This window comes from Pelophylax lessonae (assembly GCF_965119305.1).
Source record: "Pelophylax lessonae genome assembly, chromosome: 12".
NCBI classification, from domain to species: Eukaryota; Metazoa; Chordata; class Amphibia; order Anura; family Ranidae; genus Pelophylax; species Pelophylax lessonae.
Genome location: NC_138779.1, coordinates 19,700,243 through 19,713,817, shown reverse-complemented (window position 1 = coordinate 19,713,817; position 13,575 = coordinate 19,700,243). Strand labels below are relative to the sequence as shown.

Genomic DNA, 13,575 nt, shown 5'->3' with positions numbered 1-13,575 from the left:
TACAGTAGGGTGGCCCAAAAAAATTAAAACAATTGGTAAGGTGCATGGTAGGGTGGTCTAAAAAAAAAAAAAAGAACATTGCTGTAATATTTGTTTTTTGGTCATACAATATTTTTTGTGTTTGTTGTTTATGCTTGGACTATCTTTGTACCAATATCAGGCAAGTAAAGATTAACATGATCCCCGCTGTCCTTTCAGCTTAGGCACACAGTAGTTGTGATGCCGGACATGTGGCCCATAGAACAGGCTCAGCCTTGGTTAGAATTTCACACCTGGTAGAGATATTATACAGTATTTTCAAGTATTAGGTTGACACAGGCTTGAAACATATGAAATTCCTGGCCTTATGGGGATCGTAATTAACCCTTCACACTGCACAGGTCCTGCTGACAGTTTGCAGTTGTTCCGCCGGATTGTTTTTTTTGTTTGGCTTTATGTGCCGGAGTGAATAGTCCTAAAAGGTTAACTTGGCGAATGATAGGAGCAGGTGTAAGAGGTGTTAATTACAGCAGTTTATTATTTCGCTAAGACGTAAAATACAGCAAATCCACTCTTGGCAACACCAATAAGTATCTGACTGTATTGAAAAAAAAATATATCAACGCGTTTGTCACCTTTTGCCATCAGGTCCGGATCAACAAAAGAAGTAAGAAAATGTTAAAAATAATTGAATTAAAAAAAAAAAAAAAAAGGAAAAAAAGCTAGCAACATTTACATAAAAAATAACTGACTTGTAAAAAATCAATTTTATAACATAAAAAATATTTGTTCAAATTTTAATTCGTTAAAAGAAGTATTGCAAAGAACGTTTTTGCTTTTTTTAATTTTTTTTTATTTTTTTTTGTATTTTCTTTTTGGTTTTGTGTACCTTCTATGTAGTAGTATTTCTTGATTACTATAATTGCTGCAATTTTAGGTTTTTCTAAAGAATTTTTACGTTTCACGTTTTTCTCCTGCACCGAAAAAAAGCGCAAGTGGGAAATACGATATTTAAAAAAAAATGACATTTGTAGAACATTTACAAGCCTCATATGGACGTCAGTTTATTTGCTACAGTTGTTAGCCACTGAGCAAATGTATTAAAACCACTAAGGATTCCTTTGGAACACATGTATTCCCACTTAAACCCAAGCTGCAGTGTCGCTTGCGAGATCCAGCCCATTTTTCTTTAAATGCTATTTTTCTCTCGCCTGCGTTCCTTCAGATGTATTACTGCGCCTGTCACTTTTTTTTTTTTAAGTACGCTGTAGTTTATTTACAAAAATTACTGAAGTCGTTCATTGACCCTTGGTCGCCTATATGATATTAAAGATCGGCTAGCGCCGTTTTAAGATCTAGTGGGTGTGCTGTGTGCATTGCTTTTTATGTTAACACTATAACTGGAATATCGCCCAAAGTTAAGCCTTGCCAGAATTCTTTCTCACTACACACCACTCTGACTTGTATACCCAACCATTAAAAATTTCAACACTCAATTTTAAGCTATACATATTGCTTTAACCCTTGGCGGAAAAGGGCCCTAACATCCAACGAACGATGTCTGTTATTCCAAAAAAAAAAAAAAAAAGACTTCATGCAGCCGCTGTTCGTTGAATTCTGCCAATGGTAACACGATGAGATTTCATTCTGGAATAAAAGTATAAATATATTCAATTATATAGAGAAGGTTATTGTGTTTGCATCCAATGTCATTTTTTTGCACACATACGTAACAACTTTTTTATGTAGGAATTTCCAATCAGATTTTCGATATATTCATAGCTGTGGTTTATTGCTCGGGTGTCTAATGTAAATTATCTGGTGTCTTATACCGTCCTCAAATTTTGTACATATTTGAAAAAAAAAAAATAAAGCAATCAATAAAACATTGATTCGACATGAATTTTTGACGATTCCCCATTGTAAGTGTTGACATAACTTGGTGCAGCTATTTACAATATTGAGTAGAAACAAAAGAAATATCTTGAGGGACACCAAGGATAGAGTAACCAAAACTGTGTAGATGCCTTCTGACATAGAGCCTTTGGAAGCCTTCATTGCCAAACCTAATGTGTATATATATATATTTTTTTATATATATATATATATTTGGAATGAAAAAAAAGCAATCGATAAAGCATTGATTTTACATGAATTTGGTAATGGTTCACCAAGGACAGAGTAACCAAAACTGTGTAGACACCTTCTGACATAGAGCCTATGGAAGCCTTCATCACCAAACCTAATTTTTATATATTTGGAATGAAAATAAAGCAGTCTATAAAGCATTAATTTTACATAAATTTGGTAATGGTTCACCAAGGGTAGAGTAACCAAAACTGTGTAGATACCTTCTAATTTATATATATATATATATATATATATATATATATATATGTTTGGAATGAAAAAAAAGCAATCGATAAAGTCGATAAAGCATTGATTTTACATGAATTTGGTAATGGTTCACCAAGGACAGAGTAACCAAAACTGTGTAGACACCTTCTGACATAGAGCCTATGGAAGCCTTCATCACCTAACCTAATTTTTATATATTTGGAATACAAATAAAGCAATCTATAAAGCATTGATTCTACATTAATTTTTAATGATTCCCCATTGTAAGTGTTGACATAACTCGGTGCAGCTATTTACAATATTGAGTAGAAACAAAAGAAATCTCTTGAGGGACACCAAGGACAGAGTAAACAAAACTGTGTAGATACCTTCTGACATAGAGCCTATGGAAGCCTTCATCACCAAACCTAATTTATATATATATATATATATATATATATATATATATATATATCTATATATATCTGTGTGTGTGTTTGTGTGTTTGGAATGAAAATAAAGCAATCTTTAAAGCATTGATTTTACATGAATTTGGTATTGGTTCACCAAGGGTAGAGTAACCAAAACTGTGTAGATACCTTCTGACATAGAGCCTATGGAAGCCTTCATCACCAAACCTAATTTTAATAAATATATATATATATATATATATATATATATATATATATATATATATATATATATATATATTTGGAATGAAAATAAAGCAATCGATAAAGCATTGATTTTACATGAATTTGATAATGGTTCACCAAGGACAGAGTAACCAAAACTGTGTAGATACCTTCTGACATAGAGCCTATGGAAGCCTTCATCACCAAACCTAATTTTAATAAATATATATATATATATATATATATATATATATATATATATATATATATATATATATATATATATATATATTTGGAATGAAAATAAAGCAATCGATAAAGCATTGATTTTACATGAATTTGATAATGGTTCACCAAGGACAGAGTAACCAAAACTGTGTAGATACCTTCTGACATAGAGCCTATGGAAGCCTTCATCACCGAACCTAATTTTTATATATATATTTGGAATGAAAATAGAGAAATCTATAAAGTATTGATTTTACATGAATTTGTTGATGGTTCCCTATTGGAGGTGCTAACCTAACTTGGTCCTGCTGTACACAATAATGAGTAAAAGCTACAGAACTCCTTAGAGGGGCACAAAGGATAGAAGTAACTAAAACTGTGTAGACACCTTATGACATAGAGCCTATGGAAGCCTTCATCGCTAAACCTAATTTTTATGTATATAGTGGAAATTAAAATAAGGCAATCAATAAAGCATTGATTTGACATACATGTTTTGATAATTCCCCATAGTAAGTGCTAACTTTATCTAGTCCTGCTATTCAACATATTGAGTAAAAACAAAAAAAAATGAATCACTTAAGGGTCACCAAGGATAGAGGAACCAAAACTGTGTAGATAACTTATGAAAGCCTATGGAAGCACCCATCTCCAGTCCTAATTTCTATGTATATATATTTGGAATAAAAAAAAAAATCAATAAAGCATTGATTTGAGATGAATTTATTGATGATTCCTCATTGTAATTGCAGGCCTAACTTGGTGCTGCATTTAAAAAAACAGAGTAAAAACAAAAGAAAACCCTTGAGGGTCACCAAAGATAGAGTAACCAAAACTGTGTATATACCTTCTGACATAGAGCCTGTGGAAGCACCCATAACCAATCCTAAATTTTAATTTTTTATGTAAATATTTGGAATGAAAGAAAAGCAATCAATAAAGCATTGATTTGACATGAACTTTTTGATGATTCCCCATTGTAAGTGCTGACCTAACTTGATCCTGCTATTCACAATATTGAATAAAAACAAAAGAAAACTCTTGAGGGTCACCAAGGATAGAGTAGCCAAAACTGTGTAGATACCTTCTGACATAGAGCCTGTGGAAGCCTTCATCACCAAACCTAATTTTTATAAAAAAAAAAAAATATATATATATATATATATATATATATATATATATATATATATATATATATATTTATATATATTTGGAATGAAAATAAAGCATTGATTTGACATGAACCTTTTGATGATTACCCATTGTAAGTGCTGACCTAACTTGGTCCTGCTGTACAAAATAATGAGTAAAAACAACAGAAATCTTTTAAGGGGCACAAAGGATAAAAGTAACCAAAACTGTGTAGACACCTTATGACATAGAGCCTATGGAAGCCTTCATCACCAAACCTAATTTATATATATACCTTATATATTTTTGGAATGAAAATAGAGCAATCTATAAAGTATTGATTTTACATGAATTTGTTGACGGTTCCCTATTGGAAGTGCTAACCTAACTTGGCCCTGCTATTCACAATATTGAATAAGAACAAAAGAAAACTCTCGAGGGTCACCAAAGATAGAGTAACCAAAACTGTGTAGATATCTTATGACATCGAGCTTATGGAAGAACCCATCACCAAACCTAATTCCTATGTATCTTTTTATTTTGTTACAGCTTTTCTATAACGTTATCAAAGACATTGAGCCTGGAGAAGAATTGTTGGTTTATATGAAGGAGGGGAATTTTTCCCTTGGAAGCATGCCACCAAATCTAGAGGGTAAGCCTTTTGTTCACAGTCTGGCAATAAAAATGACAAGACTTTATACGACCATTTGTATTTAGTAACAGAAATACAAAAATGTGACAGGAAACACCAATCCCACGTTCCACTGTTTACGCGCTTGCTAGTAGTCATCATCAATTGACCAATATTTACTGATCACTTACAATTTTTATGCCATCGGCAAATATGGCTATCAAATTAAATAGCTAGTTGGATTCTCTCTACACATCAAAAACAACATTAGTCCTCATGTTGGGGTTTGTGTTTTTATTGTTTTTACATTTGACTTTGATCCATCAACCTCTGATTAAGTGGTCGGCATATGCTTATGAAGTGGACCTCCTAAAATATTTCCAGGTTAATCAAATAGTATTGCCAACACCTTTACCACCCATGTGAAAGTTCCTTGTGAGTTGTGACTTGCCTAGACATTTGTAGGCATTGAAGGGCTGATGCTTGGTGTATCATTGATATTGCTTATTTGCTGTCTTCCACATGTATATCTACAGTATATCAGTCATTCTTAACCTTTTCAACACAGAGGAACCCTTAATATAATATTCCGATCTCAGGGAACCCCTGCTAAAAATGACTATATCTAGAACTCATGATACATTAGTGTGGTGGTCAGTGGGATGAATAGTCCTTACACTTGTGGTCTTTGGGAAGGATTACCTTCTTAAGCCTCATACACACGCAACGAATTTCCGCCGACCGATCGTCCGTCTTTTGTCCAGAGTGCTGTCTGTTGGTTGGAATGTGCTCTAGACTGCGCACGAATTTTCCCGTATGACAGAATTCTACTTCAGAAGTGATGTCATGTGTTGGATTGCTTTCTATGTGTTCTTTCATCTCTGAGCATGCCTAGTCTTACTCATAAGATTTTTCCCCATCGAAATCTGTACTAATGAGAGGAAAATTGGACGTGTTTTGACGGTCGACAAAAATTATATAGCCTGCACACCAGGATTTTTTTCGGCCGAAAAGTCAGAGTCGGTTGTCGGAAGCATCATACTAACAAGCCGAAAATCGGCAGATCGGTCGTCGGACGAAATTTCCCGGCCGAATTTCTACTCGTATGTACGGGGCTTTACAGATAGCTCAATAGATCAATGGTGTCAGTGGGATCTTATCTGAAGGGCAGAAATTGCTCATTGCCCAAGGAACCCCTAGAAACCTCTGGAGAATCTCTAGGATTCCATGGAACCCTGGTTGAGAAACCCTGCTCTCTATATAATGTACAGCAGCCTTTCAACTAGAGTTCCTCCAGAGGCTGCTAGGAGTTCCATGAGCAATAAACAATTTTTGCCTCGCAGATGAGTAACAGCTGACAACAATGATCTTTTTAGGTATCTATAAGAGGGGATTCCTCCAAATGAAGTGTGAGGATCGTTCCTCCAGTGAAAGCGATTGTAGTGTGAGTTGTGGCTTTAGTAATAGTAGCAGGGGTTCCCTTGGACTGGAAAGGTATTTAAAGGGTTCCTCATTGAAAAAAAAAGTTCGAGAAAGGCTGCTGTACAGTTTATCATCCCTTAAATTCAAGAGACCAAGAGGCTGATTTACTAAAGGCAAATAGACTCAAAAATAAGTACAATTGCACTCTGCAATGGCATTTGCCTCAGAGCATAGTAAATGGGGGGGGGGGGGGGAAGCTCTGCTGACTTCCTTTATCCAATCATGTGCAAACAGAAATGTTGTTTTTTATTTATTTTTTATTTATTTTTATGTGATTGGGTTGTCTTTCAAAGTGAAACCTCACCTCATTTACTAAGCCTTGAGCAAATGCCCTTGCAAAGCGCAACTGCACTTGCACAAAGTGCACAGTCTATTAGTCTTTAGTAAGGCTCCATTCCCACCTGAGCGTATCGTTTTCAGGCGGGTTTTTTTTTTTGGGCATTTTTTCAAGCGTTTCTTGGGCGTTTCTCTGGCGTTTTTTGGGCGTTTTGTGAGCTTTCTATGAGCGTTTTTTTGGGGCGTTTTTTGCAGGTGTTTTGAGAAATTCTGAAGAGAAGAGAGAAATGAAGAGAAAAAATGCCAGTGAAACGCCCATAAAACGCCCATAAAGGTGTTTTAATTAATTCCTACGGGACCAGAAAAGCTCTTCATCAGCCCAAAAAGAAACTTCTGTACTTTTTTGAGCTTCAGGCATTTTGCTCCAGGGGACAATGCACTCAGATGTGAACAGGGGCCATTGAAATGAATGGGATTTTGATTGTTGGGTGTTTTGGATTTTCACAGATGAGCGTTTTAGGAGCTGAAAAACGCTCAGGTGTGATCAACTCTTATAGTCGTTGTTTACAGTTTTGCCCCTAACACTGAAATCTAGACATCGGTGTTGATTTATTGTTGAGAAACTTCCAGACATTGATGATGATTTAAAGTTGAGAATCTTCATTCAATACGTTGTGTAAATATTCACTTATCCAATCACATGAAAAGTAAATTTCTGTTCACTTTGAATACTCAATCATGTGCAGATGAAATACACAAGAAGGAATTTGCTTTTCACACGTTGGACAATTGAGGTGAATATTCCCACAACGCATTGCATGAAGATTCTCAACTTTAATGAATCATACATGGTATCTGAACAGTCTTTTGTCAAATAACCCAAAAAAATAATTCCCAAAAAAGTAGTCTTACAAGAAATGGCTTATGTTTACCGCTGGTGTGTCATTTTTATCAATTATTATTCATGAATTGTGGAATTATATTTCTTATTTTTTCCTCCGCATATCGCAACTTGTATAAGTGTTGTCCATCTTCTTGGGAATTTGGGTTTGAATTCCCTTGTGTATTGTTGTACTGCTCTATCTGTAGGGTGTTGTTGTTTGATATTCATCAGATACATTGAATTTAGAAAAGAAACTACAGCTGCACTCTTATTTTTCATGTGCTAAAGACTTTACTCAAGCCCGGTGTCTTCCCTAAGTGCTTCATGTGTAGGGAAATTTATTCAAGTCTTAATGGCCACCCTGCCCAGGGCCGCCGCTGGCAAATTTTGCATGCTGGTTCTAAATACTTGTCTGAGAAATGTGTCAGACGGTGACACTGGTCAAAGAGACCAATGTGTACTCGCTTTTTATTCCCACCTCATTAAGAAACACTTGGCAATCATATTTGGTACCTCCATCTTCCTGTTAGCAAGCTGAGATGTTCCTTTGGAACACACCCCTGCAGACTTGCCAGGCCAGTGGTGCTTTGTAGCCGGGGTTTTTATTGTTTTTATGATTACCAACCCTTAATTGATTGCCCAATATGTCCCCATATTACATGGAAGGGATTGCCCAGTATGTCCCTATATCCCATGGGGGGTATTGCCTAGTATGTCTTGATATAAAATGGCAGGTATTGCCCAGTAAGTCCCCATATCCCATAGAGGAGATTGCCCAGTATGTCCCCATATCCCATGGGGGGTATTGCCTAGGATGTCTTGATATAAAATGGCAGGGATTGCCCAGTAAGTCCCCATATCCCATAGAGGGGATTGCCCAGTATGTCCCCATATCCCATGGGGGGTATTGCCTAGTATGTCTTGATATAAAATGGCAGGTATTGCCCAGTAAGTCCCCATATCCCATAGAGGAGATTGCCCAGTATGTCCCCATATCCCATGGGGGGTATTGCCTAGGATGTCTTGATATAAAATGGCAGGGATTGCCCAGTAAGTCCCCATATCCCATAGAGGGGATTGCCCAGTATGTCCCCATATCCCATGGAAGGGATTACCCAGTATATCCCCATATTCCATGGAGGGGATTGCCCAGTATGTCCCCATATCATATGGAAGGGATTGCCCAGTATGTCCCCATATTGCATGGAAGGGATTGCCCAGTATGTCCCTATATCCCATGGAGGTAATTGCCCAGTATGTCCCCATATCCCATGGAGGGGATTGCCAAGTATGTCCCCATATCCCATGGAAGGGATTGCCCGCCCAGTATGTCCCCATATCCCATGGAGGTAATTGCCCAGTATGTCCCCATATCCCATGGAGGGGATTGCCCAGTATGTCCCCATATAACATAGAGGGGTCTCCGTAGTGGAGTCCTCGTGTTCTGGTAAGAGCCCATTGCTTGTGGTTGGTGAAGGCTCATGTGGTGATTGTCAAAGTGGACTCAACACCTTTTTTTCTGCAAAGTGTCACTGCTGTGTTTTGGAAGACCTAATCTGGACTTTTTTCATTTACATATGCATATGTGTTTTTTTTCATATTTGATATGTTATATTTCACTTTAATTGAGGCACCCTGCATATTATCATATTTTTTTGTGGCAATATAAACAATTACCATAGAGGGGATTGCCCACTGCCCAGTATGTCCCATATTCCATGGTACCTTTTTTATTTTACCTACTATGAATAAAACAAATAAAAACAAATTTTCTAAAAGGGATTATCCTATTATTTAACATGATTTTTTATATATACTATATATATATATATAGAGAGAGAGAGAGAGAGAGAGAGAGAGAGAGAGAGAGAGCGAGAGAGAGAGAGAAAGAGAGAGAGCAGAGAGAGAGAGAGTAGTTTTATCAATGGTCTGGAGAAGTCCAAAATTCAGGAATTTTTCTAAGATTTATTTATTGATTTATTCTGGAGATTCCAGACCCAAGGACAAGGGGGAGTCACCTATTTTTTTTTTTTTGCTTGGGGCAATTGGAGTAATGTCCCCATATCCCCTTCACCAATCAAAATCATCATTATCTAATTTATCACCAGTATCAGAAGATGCCAATAGCTTGGTTTTCCATTACGTATGGAGAGCAAGAAATGGAATTGCTGAAAAAAAATTACTGAAGATTTTATATTTATTTTAATAAAAATGGCAAATCACAAATACACGCACTCTGCAACCAGGGAAATTATGGCTGTTCTGTTTGTGCAGTCCGAACATGGACTTGAGATTCAGCTTCTGATGTTTAAAAATAAGTCAAGTAGTTGGGATTAGAGCCCATTCACACTAGCGCGACTTGTCAGGCGACTTGTCAGCCTGACAAGTCGCGCTCCCTCGCGGTCCATTGACCGCTACAGGACCGGTTCTAATAGGAGCGACACAAGTCGCTCCGACTTAGAAAAAGGGTCCTGTACTATTGTGGGGCGACCTCGGAGCGACTTGCATAGACTTCCATAATGTGAAGTCCCTGCAAGTCGCTCCGAAGTCGTGGTGCACGGTAATGCACAAGTCGCCCCCGAAGTAGTAAGGAGAGGAGTCGTGTCGCCTCTATGTGAACTGGCTCTAAAACTCAGTATACGTCACTCTGTGGCATGTACAGACAACTGACCACCAACCAAATAGTCCTCAGAATATGTGGTAGTAGCTGTGTCAATAATGACAAAAAAATGAATTCCCATGCAGGTCTAAAATTTTTAAACCAAGTGGCGTGTTAACCATTGATTTTTTTTTTTTTTTACATTTTTCCCATTGTCCTTCATCTGTATTAGATTGTGTGCAGTTCAAGGCTAACACAATTCCATCAAAGATATTTCAAAAACCAATGGGATTTTGATGCGAAATTCTGTACATTTGAATGGTTAGGTCAACTAAACTTTGTAAAAGGTTTAGTTGACCTAATCATTCAAATGTACAGAATTAGAATATAGGCCCTTCTTACGAAGATGGCTAATGTTAACAATAGAGCTTCTTAGGATGCCATTGTCCTTCACCTGTATTAGATTGTGTGCAATTCAAGGCTAACAAAAATCCATCAAAGATATTGCAAAAACCAAGGGGAAACACTTTGTAAAAAGTTTAGTGGACCTAGCCCGTCAAATGTACAGAATTGAAGAAAAGGACAAGCTCAAGAAGTATAACAAGGGAAGGAGGCACCACGTCCCAGTTGCATAAATAGAAAGAAAGAGAGCATAGAGGAGGCGCGTGGGGGGGACTTTCTATCAGGGTGCCGTCATTGGACAAATATGCTTGAGGATAATATATAAAATATATAATTTTATTGAAGTAACAAGAGCATAAAATGTATACTGTATTTCAGCAAAACGAAACAGTATTACAACATAAGATTAAAAACATAAGAAATACAAGCCATATTATAGCAAACTGTATACAGACAGTACATGTCGTATCTTACACAGGGGCTGATAGAAAATAACTACAGACCCTTTACCAGCCAGAAGTGGAATCCCCTGGTTAGTATCTGTGTGAAGATTGATGATGCCCAAAACTGTAGCCCGACATGTTTCACGGCAACAGCCGCTTCCTCAGGGGCAGTGGAGGGGTTATACAAGCATCAGAACAGTTACTAGAAGAAAAATATACAATATATATGTGAGGGAAGACATAAATTCGTTACACATAGATACTGTAGACATAGATCATGTTACATAACATAACAGTTGGTCATAAGGAGAGGTCTAGTCATGGGTACCGCACCTGAAAGGCATGCAGTTGGCTGTTCAACAGTGTGGGTCCTGGACCACAAGGTAGGCGTTGCCCCCCCCCCCCCGGGGGGGCAAACACGGGAACCGACCACAAACAAATATGTACAGAATTAGAATAGAGGCCCTATTTACGAAGATAGAGAATTCTAACAATAGAGCTTCTTAGGATGCCATTGTCCTCCATCTGTATTAGATTGTGTGCAATTCAAGGCTAACAAAATTCCATCAAAGATATTGCAAAAACCAATGGGAAACACTTTGTAAAAAGTTTAGTTGACCTAACCATTCAAATGTACAGAATTAGAATATCGGCCCTATTTACGAAGATGGAGAATGTTAACAATAGAGCTTCTTAGGATGCCATTGTCCTTCACCTGTATTAGATTGTGTGCAATTCAAGGCTAAAAAAAAAATCCATCAAAGATATTTAAAAAACCAATGGGAAACACTTTGTAAAAAGTTTAGTGGACCTAACCCATCAAATGTACAGAATTAGAATTGAGACAAAGATGGGGAATGCTAAAAATAGAGTTTCTTAGGATGCCAGTGTGACCCTGGTTAAGGCTCTGAGGGTACACATATACGTACTGTGCACAATAGAGTTCCAGACCTTGACTTGGACTAACAAGTAACACAATGGATAGGGCACAGCAACCTCACTAAAATGAGACTTCTGATATGAATGTGTTACTCTGGGTTCATTGTTTGGAAAAAAATAACACCAATGGCTTATCACAGATTGGTCAATCCACATTGTTTTGGATCTCTGGGCAGGCCCCATATACTTCAAAATCTACTAACTGCTCTAGGAGGCACCACAATTGTCAGATATCCTGCCTCAGTCTGTGGAGGTCACAGTTTGTTCATACCCAAAGTTGTGTAAGCTAATGGTATTTGTTCTTATTTGGGCAAAAAAAAAATAGTCTAGCCATTGAGTGAATAATGAGCTTTGAGAACCTTGTTGGTGAGACAGGAAAAAGTGTTGGAGATGTGAGCAAGCTAAATAATAAAACCAAGGTCTAAGTTTGACTTAGCAGCTGGTTTTAAGACCTAAGGCTAGTCAACTTATTGTCAGGCAGGCTTTCCTTTATAACAAGGGTGTCCAACGAGTGGCCCAAAGGCTGTTTGTGGCTCAAGATGGCTCTGAATGCGGCCCAATACAGAATCGTAAACTTATTTAAAATTGTAGATTTTTTTTTTTTGGGGGGGGGGGGGTTGTAAAAATGTGTTTACACTCAGCAAACACATGTGGCTGAAGATAAATTTGACAGTGTCTCTTTACTGGACTTTTAGCCTTTTATATCTTTCCAAAGAAAAATATCCCACTCTTCACAATCGCGCCTTTATAATGTCATCAGCTTTCAATAGCACCGATATTCGTGAGCAACTATTTTCAAGGATGAAGAACACGAAGGGCAAAATTAGAACCAAAATATCTAATGAGATAAAAAATTAATTTTTGTTACTCAGATAGGTACATTGGGGTTTATTTACTGAAGCCGGAGAGTGCAAAATCAGGCTCAATTTTGCATAGAAACCAATCAGCTTCCAGGTTTTATTGCCAAACCTTAATTGAACAAGTTGAGGTTAGAAGCCGGTTGGCTACCTTGCATGGCTGCACCAGATTCTGTGTGCACCAGCCTCAGTAAATTAACCCCATTTATTAAAATCATTGATCGGTAACTTGTGACCTGCTCGACTACACTTTTTTGTCAAGTATTGGGACGCCTGCCTTTACACACACATTAACTTTAATGGCATCCCAGACTTAGTCTGTAGGGTTCAATATTGAGTTGGCCCACCCTTTGCAGCTATAACAGTTTCAACTCTTCTGGGAAGGCTGTCCACAAGGCTTAGGAGTGTGTCTATGGGAATGTTTGACCTTTCTTTGACCTTTGACTTCTTTCAGAAGTGCATTTGTGGGGTCAGGCACTGATGTTGGACGAAAAGGCCTGGTTCGCATTCTCTGCTCTAATTCATCCCAAAGGTGTTCTGTTGGGTTGGGGTCAGGACGCGGTGCAGGCCAGTCAAGTTCCTCCACCCTAAACTCGCTCATCCATGTCTTTATGGACCTTGCTTTGTGCACTGGTGCACAGTCATGTTGAAACAGGAAGGGGCCATCCCCAAACTCTTCCCACAAAGTTGGGAGCATGAAATTGTCCAAAATGTCTTGGTATGCTGACGCCTGCAGAGTCCCCCTCACTTGAG

The 13,575-nt window shown here is 37.6% G+C and overlaps 1 protein-coding gene across 6 annotated transcripts in view; it reads left to right on the top strand.

The window, feature by feature from the left end:
* PRDM16 (PR/SET domain 16) overlaps positions 1-13,575 on the top strand; it is a 909,210-nt gene that overhangs the window by 799,647 nt on the left and 95,988 nt on the right. For all 6 annotated transcript variants that reach the window (XM_082273292.1, XM_082273289.1, XM_082273288.1 and 3 more), the window contains one exon: positions 4,860-4,962. In XM_082273292.1, the coding sequence (XP_082129418.1) occupies positions 4,860-4,962 (103 nt within the window). The remainder of the gene's footprint in view (positions 1-4,859; positions 4,963-13,575) is intronic.